This window comes from Gloeophyllum trabeum (genome assembly GCF_000344685.1).
Source record: "Gloeophyllum trabeum ATCC 11539 unplaced genomic scaffold GLOTRscaffold_00004, whole genome shotgun sequence".
Taxonomy (NCBI): Eukaryota; Fungi; Basidiomycota; class Agaricomycetes; order Gloeophyllales; family Gloeophyllaceae; genus Gloeophyllum; species Gloeophyllum trabeum.
Window position 1 is genome coordinate 389,487 of NW_006920413.1, and position 17,550 is coordinate 407,036.

The 17,550-nt window shown below is 51.7% G+C and overlaps 6 protein-coding genes across 6 annotated transcripts; 4 read left to right on the forward strand and 2 right to left on the reverse strand.

The window, feature by feature from the left end:
* The first annotated feature begins 861 nt into the window (after positions 1-861).
* On the forward strand, positions 862-5,146 carry GLOTRDRAFT_115055 (acetoacetate-CoA ligase). Its single transcript, XM_007865899.1, has 20 exons — positions 862-988; positions 1,045-1,145; positions 1,198-1,423; positions 1,475-1,572; positions 1,654-1,865; positions 1,922-2,060; positions 2,114-2,194; positions 2,244-2,368; positions 2,420-2,484; positions 2,545-2,730; positions 2,785-2,967; positions 3,021-3,090; positions 3,151-3,418; positions 3,477-4,082; positions 4,142-4,275; positions 4,335-4,406; positions 4,471-4,621; positions 4,678-4,763; positions 4,815-4,899; positions 4,958-5,146. Exons 1-14 carry the CDS (start codon positions 874-876, stop codon positions 3,651-3,653), a joined length of 2,046 nt encoding a protein of 681 aa, XP_007864090.1. The 5' UTR covers positions 862-873; the 3' UTR covers positions 3,654-4,082; positions 4,142-4,275; positions 4,335-4,406; positions 4,471-4,621; positions 4,678-4,763; positions 4,815-4,899; positions 4,958-5,146.
* Positions 3,773-6,161, reverse strand: GLOTRDRAFT_115056 (DUF1253-domain-containing protein; the record flags this gene model as incomplete). The annotated part of the gene is made up of 11 exons (XM_007865900.1): positions 5,990-6,161; positions 5,747-5,937; positions 5,643-5,697; positions 5,458-5,593; positions 4,958-5,395; positions 4,815-4,899; positions 4,678-4,763; positions 4,471-4,621; positions 4,335-4,406; positions 4,142-4,275; positions 3,773-4,082 (listed from the first exon to the last, which is right to left on the reverse strand). The coding sequence occupies exons 1-11, from the start codon at positions 6,015-6,017 to the stop codon at positions 3,773-3,775; spliced, it is 1,686 nt and encodes a 561-aa protein (XP_007864091.1). The 5' UTR covers positions 6,018-6,161.
* Positions 6,162-7,036: 875 nt separating this feature from the next.
* On the reverse strand, positions 7,037-10,253 carry GLOTRDRAFT_104589 (uncharacterized protein; the record flags this gene model as incomplete). The annotated part of the gene is made up of 15 exons (XM_007865901.1): positions 7,037-7,220; positions 7,281-7,697; positions 7,756-7,883; positions 7,938-7,993; positions 8,046-8,174; positions 8,231-8,303; positions 8,354-8,577; positions 8,635-8,691; positions 8,747-8,786; positions 8,833-9,042; positions 9,100-9,153; positions 9,213-9,248; positions 9,306-9,359; positions 9,516-9,654; positions 10,249-10,253. The coding sequence occupies 15 exons, from the start codon at positions 10,251-10,253 to the stop codon at positions 7,037-7,039; spliced, it is 1,806 nt and encodes a 601-aa protein (XP_007864092.1).
* Positions 10,254-11,988: 1,735 nt separating this feature from the next.
* Positions 11,989-13,150, forward strand: GLOTRDRAFT_137386 (alpha/beta-hydrolase). The gene is made up of 2 exons (XM_007865902.1): positions 11,989-12,469; positions 12,519-13,150. The coding sequence occupies exons 1-2, from the start codon at positions 12,160-12,162 to the stop codon at positions 13,091-13,093; spliced, it is 885 nt and encodes a 294-aa protein (XP_007864093.1). The 5' UTR covers positions 11,989-12,159; the 3' UTR covers positions 13,094-13,150.
* Positions 13,151-13,575: 425 nt separating this feature from the next.
* Positions 13,576-15,961, forward strand: GLOTRDRAFT_39312 (prokaryotic type I DNA topoisomerase; the record flags this gene model as incomplete). The annotated part of the gene is made up of 10 exons (XM_007865816.1): positions 13,576-13,656; positions 13,708-14,072; positions 14,123-14,295; positions 14,348-14,609; positions 14,665-14,746; positions 14,801-14,937; positions 15,012-15,236; positions 15,282-15,478; positions 15,545-15,718; positions 15,741-15,961. 10 exons carry the CDS (start codon positions 13,576-13,578, stop codon positions 15,959-15,961), a joined length of 1,917 nt encoding a protein of 638 aa, XP_007864007.1.
* A 707-nt stretch (positions 15,962-16,668) lies between these two features.
* On the forward strand, positions 16,669-17,486 carry GLOTRDRAFT_110347 (uncharacterized protein; the record flags this gene model as incomplete). The annotated part of the gene is made up of 5 exons (XM_007865903.1): positions 16,669-16,850; positions 16,909-16,936; positions 16,989-17,099; positions 17,153-17,251; positions 17,304-17,486. Coding segments are annotated over 5 exons (581 nt in total), but the record flags the coding sequence as incomplete, so codon positions are not given.
* Positions 17,487-17,550: the final 64 nt, after the last annotated feature.

The following is a 17,550-nucleotide window of genomic DNA, read 5'->3' on the forward strand; positions in this document are numbered from 1 at the left end:
TCGTACGTTTTCTCGTCCTCGTAATGCACCTTGGGATCTTCTCTGTTGCTCTCTCCGCTATGCCCATATGCCCAGCCTTCCCTATGTGTCTGCTGTTTCTCGCTGTTTGTTGAGCAGGTCTCTAGTTTACTTTAGGATACAACTCTTGTTAATGAGTAATGGATCATATGGTACTCTTAGGCCCTTACCTGGTCTGAGTCCTTCAAGTCAGCACGAGGCCTGCTATCAATATTATACCCTTAGTCTCAACTTGGGTGTAAAATGCTCCGTAACTTAGCCCTTAGCCGGTCTGAGGCCTTATGCGGGCATGACTTGATGCACTTGATAGATTGCACGCTGAGGTCTGACGCAACTTAAGTCTGTACTAAGGTAGCGGTGCTTAATCCCGAAAGGGGGCCCCCATGGATCAAGGATTCCTGTATTACCCATTGTAGGCCTTAATTTGTACTTATATCGACTTAGCGATATCCGCCGTTTTGCTGATGAAGTATCGCAGCTGCAACGTGTTTCAGGTTGCATCTCCAGTATTTCGAATCCGACGAGTGATACGAGACCATCCCGCAAATAAGGCGAGAGTACACCGGTGTGGACCGTGTGGTTGTTGCAAGTCTAAGGTAGCAGGGAAAGAGGAATGGTACGGGAGATGCAAGTACATACCCTAGGCACTGCACGGGGTCCTGCCCATTCACAGGACCTACATCACCCTGTCCTCCTGACCTCGCTTTGACCCAGGACGTAAAGCCAAAGTCTGCTAATGATGCCTGCGCTATATAAACGTCGACATACTCGTGGGACCGTAGATATCGGGCCGACTGAGTAGGTCGAACGTTGACCGTCGACGTTCGACTCGATATCGCACCACCACTGTACACGATGAACTCGCACTTGTTTGGGCAGTCTCGCAAGATTTGGGAGCCACAGAACGGCCATGGGTCTCGACTAAACAGTCTCAGGAACATGATAAACCGGAAACACGGTTTAAACCTAAGTGAGTACGACGTGTGCGCTGTGGGTCCGAACACTTAGGATGATTCGTTCATGTAGAGGACTATCATGACCTCCACAAGTACTCTGTTGAGGACTACATGTTCTGGCAGGATCTCTGGGAGTACTTGGGCATCATCTACTCTGTCCCAGCCACCGCCGTGAGTAACCTGACTGGCCTGACAGTGAATAACATACACTTACATTTCTTAGATAGTCGAACCCGGGCGACTGCCAGAGATCCCTAACTGGTTTCCTGGTGCCCGACTTAATTATGCTGAGAACATACTTTTTCGTAACGATGACGGCATTGCGGTCACCGCGGCGAGGGAGTTCGGACTCGTTGAACACTACTCATTCAGACAGCTTCGCGGACATGTGCGCAGGATGGCCGCTGCTATGAGAGCCCACGGCCTTAGGGTCGGTGATCGAGTTGCTGGTATGTACTTACATGCGGAAGATGGCCTCTGGCTGAGATGTACATATCTAGCCGTTATCACCAACTCCTTCAGCGCTGTAGTCGTCGCTCTGGCGACATCCAGCATTGGCGCAATATACACTAGCACAGCGGCAGACATGGGGACTCAGGTAAGGATATGAGAGTCACCTTGAGTCATCTCGAGCGATAATCTCCGTGTTACTGTGGACATTGTACTCACCTTCTGTCAGGGTATCCTAGATCGCTACCGCCAAATTCAACCCAAATTCCTCTTTTTCGACACGGAAGTGGTATATGCAGGCAAAACCTTCGACCTGTTGACTAAAATATCCGAAGTGGCCAAGGACTTGGTCCCTAGAGGGTTACAGCACGTCATTCTTTTACCTAGTACGAAGACTGGAAAGGAAGTCACTCAGGAGCAAACGGCCAGAGTGTCCAATAGGTACGTTTGGCATCAGTTAAGCGATGTTGGCTCATATGTGACCCACGCACCCAAAGTATAGCGCTTTCGGACTTCCTGAAAGAGGACGACGGTCGGCCCCTCCAATTCGAACAGTTGCCATTTGGTCAACCATTGTACATCTTGTATTCTTCGGGTACAAGTGGTCCCCCGAAATGCATCATACACGGACAGGGTGTGAGTACTCAGATTCCGGCCAGATAGAAGCTCTCTCACACAGCGATGATCAGGGTGTTCTTATGCAAAATAAGAAAGAGATAGCTCTTGTGTATGGATGCACTTTCGATGACTGCTACTTCCAATACACCACAGTAAGTGCTCCGTCTATTAACCGTAGAGCCCGTCGAAGCCCCTTCTTAGACAGGCTGGATGATGTGGCCGTTAATGCTGAGCACCATGGCACTCGGTGGACGAATCCTGGTTTACGACGGATCCCCGTTCCATCCGAGCGTCGAGGCTTTCCTGAAGTTCGTCAGCGACCAGGGGTATGTACGTGATTGCAACAATCCCGGTTTCATGTCTCAACTGCAGTCCAGCGTCACCATCTTTGGTACGAGTCCCCGTTTCCTCACAGAAGTGCAAGCGCGCGGCATACTCCCGTGTAAGCTACTGCTTCTTCGTAGACCCCTCGCCTTGCATGCTGATTTCGTGTCGCGGGCAGCTCAATTAGCATCATTCCCCTCGCTACGTGCCTTAATGTCCACAGGCGCGCCGCTCACCCCGCCGATGTTCGAGTGGGCTCAGGCGGCGTTCCGGAAGGACGTTTTCTTGACTTCTCCCAGCGGGGGAACGGACATCTGCTCGTCCTTCATCACGGGTGTGCCCGCTATGCCAGTTTACGCTGGAGGTAGAAATGTTATTATCATCCTGATATGCGAGGACCACTGAATATGCGGCGCAGAGACGCAAGGAAAGTCCCTCGGCGTGAAGACCCAGATATTCGACCCATCGGGCAATGACATCGAGGCTTCAGGACAGCCGGGGGAGTTGGTGTGCACCCGCCCGCATGTATCCCTGCCCATTGGATTTTGGGGTGACGAAGACGGCAAGAAGCTACGTGCGGCATACTTCGACACGTACCCAGGTTCGTCATCATGCACCGCTGCTTCAGCCCATGATTCACGCACCACGCTACAGGTGTCTGGAGACAAGGTGACTTCATTGTTGCTAACCCTGTTACGAAAGGGTTAATAATCCTGGGTCGAAGGTGAGACCATGAACGATGTCTCGACGTGAAGGCTTTTTACTAAAATGCGTACCTTGGTAGTGATGGCGTACTGAACCCAAGCGGCGTCCGCTTCGGTTCAGCAGAGATTTATACTGTCATGGACCAATTTACGGAAGTCATCGACGACTCGCTGTGCGTTGGCCAACGTCGATCGACGGACAAGGACGAGCGCGTGCTGTTGTTCGTCAAGATGCGCCCTGGCCATCATCTTACCGCAGAACTCGCGGACAAGATACGGGACGCGATCCGCTCGGCTTTGAGTCCGAGACACGTACCTGCATATATATTCGAGACCGCCGCTATTCCAGTGAGTTCGTTTGGGCCTGCCTCGGTTTGTGAGCTGCGCTGACAAGTACTGTCTCAAGTACACGGTCAATAATAAGAAGATTGAGATTGCAGTGAAGCAGATCGTTTCGGGGTTGAACATCAAACCCAGCGGAACTGTCGCCAACCCGGAGTCGTTGGACCTGTACTACAAATATCGAGACATTGAGAACGTTGCCCAACACGATGGTGTCAATCGCGTCAAGGCGAAACTATAAGTATTGCCTGGACAGGGACCAGGAAGGCCTTCGTCGCTGTATAATAGACGCCATGTATATTAGATGTGTACAGATAGAGCAAAGCCGAGAGAACCCTGGATGCTCAAGCCGAACATCATCTAGTCCCTTTTGATCAGCTCCACAGCTGCCTCAGTCCCCGCGATCCTTCCCAGGCGGAACCAGTCGTACTTGCTATACAAGACCCGGCAGCTCACGTCCGAGGCATCGACCCCGTCGTCCAGGAACGGGTACGACAGGAATTCGGTGTAGAATTGCGGGTGGTCGGGAGGAGCATAGAAGATGAGGTTGCGTATGCCACGAATTTTGTATCTCCGGAAGAAATGGAATCGCTCCGAGATGAGCAGAAAAGACTTTTTGCCTGTGAAGAACGCTTGCCGCGCCCGCGAGATGTCTTGGTTCGAGGAGTATCTGCCGATACCAGTGTCAGCATCACGAAAACATCGATGTGAACTCGGGTAAGAACGTACTCTGAAAGGACAGTGAACGAGATATCCTCCCGTTTCCTGAAGTAATTGTGCACGCGGATAAAGTCAAATGAGGAAGGAATGAAGATGACCGTGTTGGCACTCTGCATGGCTGATTTCAGGGTGGCGGGGAGAAGCTACGGAGACGGATTCCGTGAATAACTCCATATCGTGGTTGATGTCCATCAATACTTACTTGCGTGGTGAAATAGGTGAACCGCTTGTCAGGCTCGTCTTTGGGACCAGAGCAATCGAAGCGAACGAAGGTCTGTCAACATCGAAGCATGTATTAGTCGACTTGGGCATCACTAGAAGCACCGATTGTGACTGACGGAATCTATACCCTCGGGCACGACAATCGGAGGCCAGCGGCGCTCGGTTCTGATTCTCCCAGCGACATTCTTCAGCTGGGTGTTATAGACAGCACGGGTCTCAGGCGTCTCGTACGGGGTAAAAAGGATGGTCTGACGGAGATACACCGCACTACGGGGAAGGCGGATGAGTACACAACATTAGGACAGTGCGAAGAGCATACGTACTGGCCATCGAGGTACCAAGGCTTGATACGGGAGAAGTCGGCGTCATGGGACTCTTTCGGGAGTTTATTCAGATGAGACAAGACAAACTGCTTGACACGTTAGCTCTCCGCAGAACCGCCAAGGAGCCATAAGCGTACCTGGACATGCTCCCAGTTCTGCATTGTCAAAGCATCCATTTGGTCCACGATCAAGATCTCGATCGACGATAGAAAATCGCTGCTCCTAAAACATGGAGCCCTCTCAGCAAATACAATCACCGGAGCTGAAGTCTGCCACTCACTTCTCCTTCTCGATCACCATCCTCAACCCCAGCGGGCTAGCCAATATAATATCCGACCCGTAAAACTCCGAATATAACTTCAGATTCCTTCTTGTGATCTTGATCCCCAGCCTAAAGCTGTCATCCACATTGCCCTTGAACGTCTCTACATGGTCGCGCGGGTACGCGCCTGGCTCTGCACTAGCGAGCTTGTCGACGACGCCCTCGGGCAACCCATATTCGCTTGCAAACCGTGAGTACAGGTCGATCTGCCAGTCCGGCTTGGGTGTGTGCGCGGTGAGCGCATTTACCCAGTTCATGCAGGAGTTACGGAAGGGGAGGAGGATGAGGACGGATGGTCGCGTAAAACCTTGGTCCTGGATGTCTTCAGGCGGGGGCTGCCCGGATTTTGAGGCATGAGTCAGGCGTTCGTTGTTCTTCAGGATGCGGCGACGCTTTCTGATGTATGAAGCAATCGATGTTAGATGAAGGGAGCCTGAAGCCGAGGAAATCAACCGTACCGCACGATGTGGTCTAGGACGTGAAGTGTCGTCGCTTCTCTAAGACTGGGTTGCGTTTCTAGGGATGTCCGGGTGATATAGACGTCCTTATGAGTTGACAGCAAGGAGAGGAAGTCGGTTTGCAGCTCTCTACGTTCTGATTATTCTCAGTGTCTTCCATGGCATACCGTAAAACAACCGTCTACCTTTCGGCAGTTTCTCCTGCCGCTTGTCGAACGGACCTCGTAACCTGTCAAGAACCTGAAGCAAAGTAGGTGAGATGCCATCCATGAAGGATCTTCGAACGTACATGCACTCGTCCGATATTCAGACCGCCTCTGTTATCTGGGCCCTCCGGCCCTTCCACGACTGCCGGACCGAGGCTACTAAGCTTCTCCTTCGACGCTCGCCAGGCTCGCCTATCCACAGCTTCTCTTGCATTGTCGGACAAGGCTACAGGTTTACCTCCAAAGTGCTGCTCGTACGGATTCGAACCGTCCTCTTGAACATTGTCATTACTTCCACCACGGATGCTGTAAACACTCATGCTCACCGTCTGCCTCTGGCTCTTCCACAATCATTTGCTCAGCACCGCCGTCTGCGTCGTCTGCGTCCTGGTTCTCGTTCTCTTTCCGGCTCGGGTCCCCTTTGCTATCATCGAATCGTATAGATTTCCTCTTATTCAGCTTGGGCAAAGGCGCTGAATCGTCTTCAATCCATTTCCGTTTGTTAGTGCTTTTCGTAGCGGAAACATTCAGCAATGTTAGTAGCCTCGTCGTCGTAGAGCTTGCTGTGTCCATGTTGACTAGAGTCGAGGTTAAGGTTCAGAGCAGCCTCATCAGACAGAAAATACGACCAAAAAGATCGGGAATGGCTGCACGAGTGGCTGTGAAAAGCACATGGCGAAGCCTAGTGTGGCTACAATGTTTGGTTGAGCTTGGTCACAATTGTGGCTGAGAACCAGACAGCGCCAATTGAAGACCGGATTTGCGGCTATTCCGGCATGGGGGCGTATATACCAAAGGGACCTTCTGTTCGTCGGTAATTACAGCTGCAGAAGTTTACCGGAGGTACCACGCGCATCAACGATAACCGGACTTGTCTTGGTCTGGCTTCATCGTCCCACTGGCAGTGCTATGTACTTCGACCTGTTTCAATCCATGAACTTTTCCTGAACCAATACTCGCTTGCCCATTTGATATTGTCCCTATCACGCAGACTCAGGCTCAGCTCTCAAAAGTAAAAATTACCGTGCTATTTTTCCCGTCCAATACAAGATCGACAGGCGAATGATGGAGTGCCCGAAGAACATGCTAATCTCTGAATCTGTTCATCTTTCTACCGTGGATTCCAGTGGGTCCGGTGTGAGCACTAACAACGTCGCCTGTGAAAGCCAATCGCTGGCCCCCGCTAGCCCATGGGAGAGTTCTCAGCTGCAATACCTATTGCCGCGAAGGTGCCACGTTAATCTGCTGTGACGTCTGGGTGGCCCACGTAGTTAGTCTCATATCTGTTCTTCGGATGGCGAGATATACAGATCAATTCAGTGAATTCTAATGCTACAGATAACAAGACCATCGGATACCGCCCACAAGTGTTGCTAAGCCTTGCTCCGGAAAGACGCGAAGTATTGGTTGATATGGTTGACCTTATTGAGAGGGGCGACCATGCCGACGAACTGGTCGGGACGAACGATCACCATCGCACCGTGGCTGTCGATACCATAGGTTTGATAGGCGTTGCCACCCGTCCTGCCAGAGAAATCGACGTCGTCGACGAACACCCTATAAGGGGCAAGTCATCAGTGGATAGTTGAACCCATGCACTACAGATTGCTCGCGTACTTTGACCAGTGCGGCCGAAGGAGTTCGGGCACATCCGTATAGTCAACGACCATCTTACTACCTGCCATAACGCTGATAATGTCGAAGACCGACTCAGTCGAGGCTCCTTTCGGCGGGTATGTCTTCAGGAAGCTATCGGGCTTGTCCAGCTCCTGCGCAAGGATATTGACCTTCTCCTTCTGCACGTCGTCCGACAGGTCCCCGGTGAAGACCACTACCTTGAACCGAGTGTCTGCGGGAAGCATATCCTGCATATCGAACGGCCAGGCGTCGGCGACGCGGATGATGGTCTGGGGAACCATGCGTTGGCCGATGACGAGGTTGCGAGTGGTTGACTGGTGTACGACATTCACGACGGCGGACTCGGGATAGTGGACGCCGATGCCGCTACTGAAGTTGCCAAAGGTCTTCCATGCACTACAGGGTTAATCAGAGTCCACACCGTCAACAAGGGAAACGCAAAGCAGCCTCTTACTTCACAAATTCTTCATGGGACACACCGTCCTCGCTATCCTCCGTCCTGGGCTTGCCAGAGAACAGAGTTGCGAATTTACGGTCGAAATTAATGAGGTCTTGTGCAAACTTGCGCCGCTCGATCTCATACTGGAAACCACCGTGTCAGTCTATGACCCCGCGACAGTGTACGACTCTGCTCACGGTCGAGAGTAATGACTGGTCAGCCCAACCGCGGAGGACGTGTGCGATTTTCCATGCTACACCGAGAACCGTGAGTAGAGAGTTAAAGAAGCGGTACAAAGCGCTCACCGAGGTTGTGCGAATCCTGCATACTGGCATTCATGCCCTGGCCTGCTTTCGGTGAATGGGTATGACAGGCATCCCCAGCGATGAATACTCGGTCATTGACGGAGAATTGAGAGGCCACCCGCTGGCCGACTGATGTCATAGGAGATCAGTCGCCGCGCTCAATTCTACCGCTTTTAACAACTCACTGATGTACAGAGTCCACCACTCAATCTCTCCGGCAGGCTTGACGTAGTAAGGTTTGAAGGACCTATTCGCAACCTACGACAAAGATAAGTACGACTTAGACCTCAGAAGGATTACAGACTGACGTCCAACAGGATGTCGGCGTTGCAGAACTTGATATCCGGTCGCCCGGTTTCGGGGTTAGTCACCCGCTTGATATCCTCGTCGGTAAGTTGGATGTAAATCCGGATAATATCCCTCTCCCTGGGAATAACCATGCAAGAACCGTTATTGGAATGAATAGCTGTTCTGTTACGGATGTCCGGAAAGTCGGTGTCAGGGACCATATCCACGACGCCCCAAACATAATCTATACATGAGCATTGTAAGTAGCGTGTCGCTGACTGGTAACGTTGAAGCAGCATACTTGTTATGTCACCCTCCATGGCAATTCCAAACCTTCGTCGGGTCCATGAATGAGCGCCTAGCGGTGTGGTCAATCACGGCACCCCAGTATTTTGGAGCGAATGTAACTTTACCATCAGCACCAAGCACGTACTTCGCATGTACGACTTCTTGCTCATTTGGAGTAGCAGATGTTTCTCGATGCTCTAGTACAGTCTGCAATGAGAGCGATAGGGATGTCAACAACCTTGCAAAGGTAATAAATTTTGGCAAGACGCACAGTAACAGCGTACGCATGTGGGTCTCGCAACACCGCTTGATCCTCGGAAATGTCTATTGAAGATGGGGCTATTGACCTGTCCACATGGACACCCATGGAATCTAAGGCGTCTAGAAACATGTCCTCTATTGCACCCTGGTGCACAGTCATCTATAAATAATCAATTTTAGCCGCACACACTGATAGGCAGTCTATAGACTATCTTGCCTCGAACGGGTAGCGGGCCGTGGGTGCTGTGACATCTGGCGCACGGCCTGAGCGCTAAGGTGAACCGTCATTACGGGTCACTTGGATGGCGAAGAGCTGCTCAGAGTGTATACCTCAATCCCACCGCTAGGTCCCGGATTGTAAAATGCCTTGCGTTCGAACGTTAGTGATTACTGTAAATCTTTCGTGCAACTACGAGAACATACCGCCATATGCACTTGTATACCTTCCCGAAGCATACGTTCTCCCATACCATAACTCTACGCCAATCATCATCGTCTGGACTGGAAATTGTCCGCTTCCCAACTTACATTGAACACCTCGATCGTTCTGGGCTGTATACCGTCGGCATGACCAACGAAGACTTTATTCTGCCTTCAAGTCAATGAAGAGCTCATCAGCGTATCTCCTATGACTGCACCATCGCCTACGTACCTCTTGTCAACAATGCGGACCTTGATACCAGCTCTAGCTAATGCTTGAGCGCACATCAAGCCTGCCGGGCCTGCGCCGATGATGAGAACATCAGTATACGAGTCCTTCATTTTCGTGATCCTTGAGCTGCGGGTATGTGGAAGGCAATAGACAAGACGATGGACAGAGAGAGGGGATCATATCTCGGGGCTTGCACCTAATCAGATATAGCCTACCCCGTGGTATCGCCTGTGAGTCCAATTCCACAAATGATGATCATTCGCCAAGAGAAGCGGATTCAATCGAGGACTTATGTCGACACCAGTCTACAGAAGTGCGTGGACCATGCCTTCGGTAGCTCGGATTGTCGGAGAATGTGAACGGATGAGGCGCCTAAGCTTAGCCCGTTTTGCATAGCTCATGTGGGATCGGGAGATTGGCTCTCACGTACGCCTGAGAGGGTATTTGGAATCCAGAATGAAGACGTAGAGGTTCCCAGTGGAGGGTCCTAGTCCACATGAAGTCTGGAGCAACCTGCAGTAGTGGTCCTGAAGGGCGGACGTGCGAGTAAGAGAGCTGGGAATAGAAGCTGCGCCCATGATGGGTAGAACCTCCGAGACGTTATCACTTTGACCGAGGGAGTAGAGGAAAGACGACACTGCGGTGCTGGGCATGCAATCAGGATAGTGCTATCAAATGCCGGTGCTCTGTGAACCCTCGTGAATACCGCCTAACCCCATGAGCTTGTATAACATGGACATTAGCTCACCGCAAGGAGCAAGAGGAGTGTACAGCAGATTCAGATAGTCTCACTATGGGCTCCCACGAAGTGGATGACCCTGGATAAATACAGGTTAGACTTAGCCTGCTTGGAGAAACTGTATGGGAACGGTGAACATGAACGTAGCAGGTGTTCCACAGGTGGACTCTGATGGCGCCTGTCGTAGCTTCTTCGGCGTTTGTTTAACGGGGTGCGAGGGCCTCGGGTGAAATCAGATGATGCTGCCTTGCTGGGAAATAGGCCAACACCCTCATCTACTGCCACCTAGAAAAAGGAGCACCCCGTCGCGCTTCAACGAACCAAGATCGTACGTACCCAAGGACGTAAGGACCTAACTTACGAAAGTGAAGGCACTAACCTGGTTCGGAGTTTACAGGTTCACCTATTGAAATGGAGACTGCCATTTACTGCGGAAATCCAGTGCAGGCTAGATAATCAGCGGCGTAACCGCAGCCTACTTCCACAAACCCGGCAGAAGGGTGACGTTCCTTGTGATTTAAGAGGCGCGATATCGCAATTTGAGCAGGAGACGGACGACGAATACCGCTGTACATCTAGCAGCCTTCGTGTCCCATAATGGTCGGACAGTGCGAGGAGATCATTTGGGCGAAGCCAACCGCCTGAGGAAAGCATTGCCTTCTTTGGGCAAAGCACGGAGAACATGAGAATCCTCATGGGAAGGAGCCTCTGGTGCAGGCTCCTAGAACCATCCGTCTCCGCGTCCTCGATCCTCTCTGCTAGGGCGTATGTGAAGATGTTATGTAATAGGGCTTATATAATGCAACTTATTTATAGATGTGTTTCCTAATTAAGATGACTAGTGAGGATGAGGACGCTCTGAGACGGCTGGCCCAACTCGTCGTCCGAGGTTTTACCGGAATTATGTAAGGCAGCTAAGCGACTAACGACGCGTCGGTTTACTGCCGGTTTATCGACGTTCGTCGACTGCCCAATTCGGATTTTCGAAGTGACTTTCTCGTCGCACCTCAACTGCCTTTGTCCTCTGCTCGCACGCGCGTCGATGGCGGAGCATATGAATTCAGCATTAAATAGAAAGGCACTGTCTGGTGTAGTAATAATACATAAGGAGTCTAAGGATCTTTTGCTTTGTATTCTCGATGGATAGATTATTTTGAATACATTGGTAAAGGGCAAGCACCAGGCTCTTCAATGCAAAGTAGCCTGACACCTTATGACATGAGATATTATGTTCAATCTCATTTGATTTCGCTAAAGAGATGGAGACAGTAGCTTCTTGAATCTTGTAGTAAATAATTGTTCACTATTTTCTTTATTTATATGGGGGAGACTCGGCGGAAGTGCATGCAATCCACAACGCAGATATAATACATTGTTTTGTTATTAACAGCTTTATTGCCGTCCACGCGCGTGCGAGCAGAGGACAAAGGCAGTTGAGGTGCGACGAGAAAGTCACTTCGAAAATCCGAATTGGGCAGTCGACGAACGTCGATAAACCGGCAGTAAACCGACGCGTCGTTAGTCGCTTAGCTGCCTTACATAATTCCGGTAAAACCTCGGACGACGAGTTGGGCCAGCCGTCTCAGAGCGTCCTCATCCTCACTAGTCATCTTAATTAGGAAACACATCTATAAATAAGTTGCATTATATAAGCCCTATTACATAACATCTTCACATACGCCCTAGCAGAGAGGATCGAGGACGCGGAGACGGATGGTTCTAGGAGCCTGCCTCTGGTGCCTTTTCGGACTTGCACTTCGACCACGCCCGACCGACGGTGACCTCTACCGAATCTGATACGCTTAGGTCGATAAACATCAAACACAGAGTCCAGATTTGCATCCACCCCGAATGAACCGTCCCCATATTATTCTGCACAGTACATAATGAACGAGGATCAGATCAAGACGCTGCAAGCATGGAGGGATCGCTTGGCTCAGATGCCCAAGGGAAAGCTGGAGGTGCGGACCATGACGGGCAAAACCCCCGCCCTGGCGTGCGCGATAGATCAGAGATTCTCGTTCACAGCCTACATACCGAAATGTCACAAGTTTGACGGGCCCGAGCTTCCGCTCCTCGTCTGCGCACACGGTATCGCACGCCAGACGCACCTGAACACCATGATCGATTTTGCCGAAGAGCAGGGCTGCGTGGTACTCGCACCGCTCTTTCCGTGTGGGATCGAGGACCTCACCGGTAAATCCGACTCTCCTGTCAATCCAGCGTAGACCCTGAATGCGAACAGATATTCACAACTACAAGACCTTGGTCTTCCATGATATCCGTTTCGATTTGATCCTGCTATCCATGATCCAACAAGCGTCGTGCATCTGGAGGATCCGGGCGGATAAATTCTTCCTGCACGGCTTCAGCGCGGGGGGTCAGTTCTGTCACCGATTCTTTTACCTTCATCCCCACCTTCTCTTGGGTATCTCAATCGGAGCTCCTGGGGGAATCACACTTCCACGCAAAGATCGACCCTGGCCTGGCGGGATTTCGGATATCCACGAAGTGTTCAAGATTAAGGGCGACTCCGAGGGACAGGCCGTCCCAAACTTCGGGGAGATGGCGAAAGTGCCGGTGCACTTTGTTGTCGGTGAGAAAGACGTCGATACGTCGGGAATAGGGGACAGCTTGGGCCCCGACGTCCCGGGAGGAGGGACCCGGATCAATAGGATCACGGCCCTGCGAGACGCCTGGAAAGAGATGGGCATCGAAGGGGTTCTCGACATAGTCCCCGGAGTCGGGCATGAGGGAGGGAAAATTGCGCCCCAAGTGCAGCAGTTCCTGAGGCCCTTGTTCCGAAACCTACACAGCTAGTATACTCGCGGTTCTGATAGCGCCTTCCAGTCATCTGGAGAAATTAAGATATCGTCTACAGACATGAAGAGATACCTATCGAAGTCAGCGCACGACGTAGACCTCACGACATATATTGTCGTGGTCGTGTCACCGTCTATGACCAGCTATCTGACTGACTTCAGCGTTCGCTTTTGCTTGCGAAAAAAATGACTCGTCCTGCCAAAGTCCTAATAGCGAGTGCCAGCGCTGTGCATGCTAGCGGGTACTTGGGGTGAGGGGACTGAGAAGAATCAGACTGAGCGGTCAGACCTCCGGATCCGCGACATTTGTGCAGTATATTGATCACGTGACTCTGTACGCGTCGCGTCACGGCTCAGTTACAGTGCGTTGAATTGGCCCTACGCGTTTGGTCCTTTCTTGTGTGATATCCCGTCCAGCAACAGCCTGTACTTCGGCCTTCGCAAACCCATTGAAGCTTGCGGGTTCTTGGTGCAAGGAAGATGCGAGTCCTTTGCGTCGCCGAGAAACCTTCAATAGCACGCTCTATAAGTGAAATCCTGTCAGGCGGAAGGTTTACCACAGTGCGCAACATATTAACTGCTACGAAGATGCTTCTTACTTATGGTGATCAGAGGCCTAGTCCGAACAAGTACATCAAGAATTTCGACTTTGACTACCCTCAGGCGCGAGCACATTTCACGGTTACCTCCGTTTCCGGCCATCTTCTCGCCCATGACTTCCACGACACCCACCGGAAGTGGAACTCCTGCGATCCGTTCGAACTATTCGATGCGCCAATACAGGCCAAAGTGCCCGATGACAAGAAGTCGATCGAGAGGAACCTCATGACTGAGGCAAGGGGCGCACAGATGCTCATGATCTGGACGGACTGCGATAGAGAAGGAGAGAATATAGGAGCGGAAATTGCTCGAGTTTGCAGGAGCGCTAATCGAAATATAACGGTAAAGAGGGCGAGGTTTAGCGCCATCATCGCACAGTGAGTCCGGTTCCCGACTGTCTTGGTTCACCGGATAATCTTCAAGACAGGCAGATACATAATGCAGCTCAACACCCGGCCGAACTTGACATGGCGCAAGCAGAAGCGGTAGATGCCCGCACTGTTCTCGACTTGCGAATTGGCGCAGCGTTCACGAGAATGCAGACACTGGCTCTTCAGGCAAGATTCGGGGATGCATTAAGCGAGGGTGTCCAGTCATACGGTAACCCCACGCCACTCCATGCCAGAAGCCGGCGAACTGAGCATTATTTCAGGCCCTTGTCAGTTCCCGACTTTGGGCTTCGTCGTTGCACGGTATAACCAGGTCCAGGCTTTCGTACCCGAGATGTTCTGGTATATCTACTTGAGCTTGGTCTCTCCTCCAACTGGTACGTCGGGAGGGAATAGAGAGACCGTCTTCACGTGGAAACGAGGACATCTATTCGAAGTCGAGGTCGTTCTCGCACTATACGAGGGTGTCCTCGAGAATCCAATGGCTCGGATCAGGAAGGTCACGAAGAAGGAGACCAAGAAATGGTCTGCCCATTTGTCGTTTATGGCATCGCATTGCTGACGGTACCTCACGAGCTAGGAAGCCGCTGCCGTTGACGACAGTAGAACTTCAGAAAGCCGGATCGAGGCTGCTGAAATTAGCTCCCAAGAAAGTTCTGGACGTACGGCCCATCACTTACACTTGCTACCAAATGCGCTGAGCCCTCTATGTGTAGATTGCAGAGAGACTGTACCAGCAAGGGTTCCTCTCCTATCCACGTACTGAGACGGATCAATACGATCCTCAATTCGACTTCATGTCCCTCATACAGAAGCAGATAGCTGACAACGCTTGGGGCAACTTTGCAAATTCGTGAGTGCGCTTCCATCCCAGCATACCTATGCAATCATTAAAGAACCTTTGTTTCCTACGTCTGTTCGGCCTAGCCTTCAACAGGGCGGCTTCAATCCTCCGAGGAGGGGCAAGAACAATGACAAAGCACATCCTCCGATTCACCCTACTGCTCACGCGGGGAACCTCGTAGGGGACGAAAGGAAGGTATATGAATTCATCACCCGTCGCTTCCTGGCCTGTTGCTCCAAGGACGCTCTCGGCTCGGAGACTACCGTAGATGTGGTCTGCGGGGGAGAGGAATTTTCTGCCACAGGTGCGTCAGTTCGCCGTATTGCTGAATCCGAAATTGATACATGTTCGAGAATAGGCTTGATCGTTCTGGAGCGCAATTACCTCGAGGTTTATCCATACGACAAGTGGAACAGCAAGGAGATACCGGATTTCGTGGAAGGTCAGGAGATCATGCCGTCGATTTGCGAAATGCGAGAAGGTGAGACAACCAGGCCGTCCCTCCTCACGGAAGCGGATCTGGTTACGTTGATGGATAAGAACGGCATCGGTAAGTCTGGCCGACATGTGGCATTATCATGGGTAATTGAGGCTATAGTTTGTATTCCCGTGACAGGCACGGATGCGACAATTGCCCAGCATATTCAGACGATCATCGACCGTGACTATGTGATAGAGCGGATGGAAGGATCAACGAAGTATCTCGTACCATCTACCCTCGGAATCGGCCTGATAGACGGGTACAATGACATTGGCTTCGAGCGAAGTCTCAGCAAACCTCAACTCCGACGTGAGGCAGGTGCAATGTCAAGTATATGAATTGATTATATGCTTATTTGTACACGGACCATTCAAGACTGAACGCAGCATGGTCCAAGTCTGTGAACGCACGAAAACCAAGAACGACATGTTGGTCGAAAGTATCGAGCAGTACAAGGATATGTTTATCAAGGCCAAGAGGGAATTTGACAAGGTCATCGAAGTACGTCCTACTTTGGTATTCCCGCCCGATCGTGTTGACGGACAATATTAGAGCGTCCGCGCTCGACTGCAAGGGAATGGCAACGGTCATGCTGGAGTACAGGGTGCAGGGCCTGGAGCTGGTGGCGGTGGCGGCGGCGGCGGCGGCGGCGGCGGAAACAATGGGGATGGTTCTGGCGGTGGGCCCAACGGTCGTGGCCGCGGTGCAGCCAGGGGGAGGGGATCATCATCTGGTCCTCGAAATTCACGTCGTGGCCGCGGTGGTGGCGCAAACGCAAGGCGCAATGCAGGTCCTCCGCCTGACAGTGATCCGGATGATGATGGTTTGGCGAATCTTCGTTCTTGCGGGCTTGCGCTGACAACTACATCCCTTCCTAGATGGCCCTCGGCACCTCCCACCTCCGAGGATAGCACGACCCCCTGTACAGCCACAAGCATCAGGGTCTGGGTCAGTTTCATCTGCACCAGCAGTAGTGCAATGCAACTGCAATGTACCCGCTGTGGAGCGCACTACCAGAGGGAGACGACACTGGGCATGTGAACTGGATGACGGATGTGGCTTTTTCGAATGGATAGAGAACCCATCTTCGCAGCCAATGGCGGCAGCAGATCGCAGACCAATCTCGAAGACTGTCCCGGCAAAGAGATCGCTGTCTGTACAATCTGTGAGCAATGTGAATTTCACTGGAATGTCAACTAATCCGGTTTCGTAGGACTCCGCGCATAATAGCGCTTCGTCCAAACGGTGCCGGTGTGATTTGACTGCCGTGCTCAGAACAGCCGGAGAGGGAAAAGCCAATCAAGGGAGACAATTCTGGTGTTGCCCGAACTCGCAAAAGGCGGATTGTAAATTTTTCGAATGGGCGGATGCAGACGCCAGCGATAGTCGTCCAAATGGTCCAAATGGGTCCGCGGGTCAAGGCTCGGACACTTGCTTCAAGGTATCGGTCACGTTTCATGCCTATAGCGACGTATTTTTTGACCCTTAGAGTGCTATAGTGCGGCCAGCCGGGTCATTGGTCCAGTGGTAAGCCCTATCACGAGCAAAGGTCTAGCTTGCTCATTCATTCGTCTCACAGCTTGCACAAGCAATCAGCCAATACAGTCCCGGAGTTTCAGCTCCCGCAGTGATAACAGCGCCAAGACAGGGTCATGTTACAAATGTGGGGAGGAAGGTCATTATAGCAGTGGTAAGTGGCCTCTCCGCAGTCTGACCATGACTAACGCGCAATTCTTTCCTCAGCTTGCCCACAAGGTGCAAGTGGCCAGGCGGCGACGAACGCGGGAGGATCTTCGAGTGGTACCTGCTACAAGTGTGGGGAACCAGGACATTACGCTAATGGTAGGGATTCGTCAGCATACTCATAATGTGCATAAGCTCAGTTTCCGACCAGCCTGTCCCAATTCCGATCGTCCAAACAAGCGGGCTACCGTAGGTTCGAGAGGTGCGAAAAGGGGTCGAGGGAGTCGTGGTGGGTCGACGAGGGGGTCGAGCAGAGGGTCGAGCCGACGAGGTAGAAAGAAATCGAACTTCAATGCTGCCGATGAGTTCTAGCAATTCATGTATTTTCTCCGCACTTTCGAGCCACTTCACTCGTAAGTTGTCATCCAGGTGCGTTTCAATGAGGACCATGTAGCTGG

Coding starts and splice junctions, on each gene's coding strand:
- GLOTRDRAFT_137386 (XM_007865902.1), top strand. CDS start 12,160: ATGAACGAGGATCAGATCAAGACGCTGCAAGCATGGAGGGATCGCTTG. Junction 12,470..12,518: donor TGGGATCGAGGACCTCACCG/GTAAATCCGACT, acceptor GAATGCGAACAG/ATATTCACAACTACAAGACC.
- GLOTRDRAFT_115055 (XM_007865899.1), top strand. CDS start 874: ATGAACTCGCACTTGTTTGGGCAGTCTCGCAAGATTTGGGAGCCACAG. Junction 1,146..1,197: donor ACTCTGTCCCAGCCACCGCC/GTGAGTAACCTG, acceptor TACATTTCTTAG/ATAGTCGAACCCGGGCGACT. Junction 2,731..2,784: donor TATGCCAGTTTACGCTGGAG/GTAGAAATGTTA, acceptor TATGCGGCGCAG/AGACGCAAGGAAAGTCCCTC.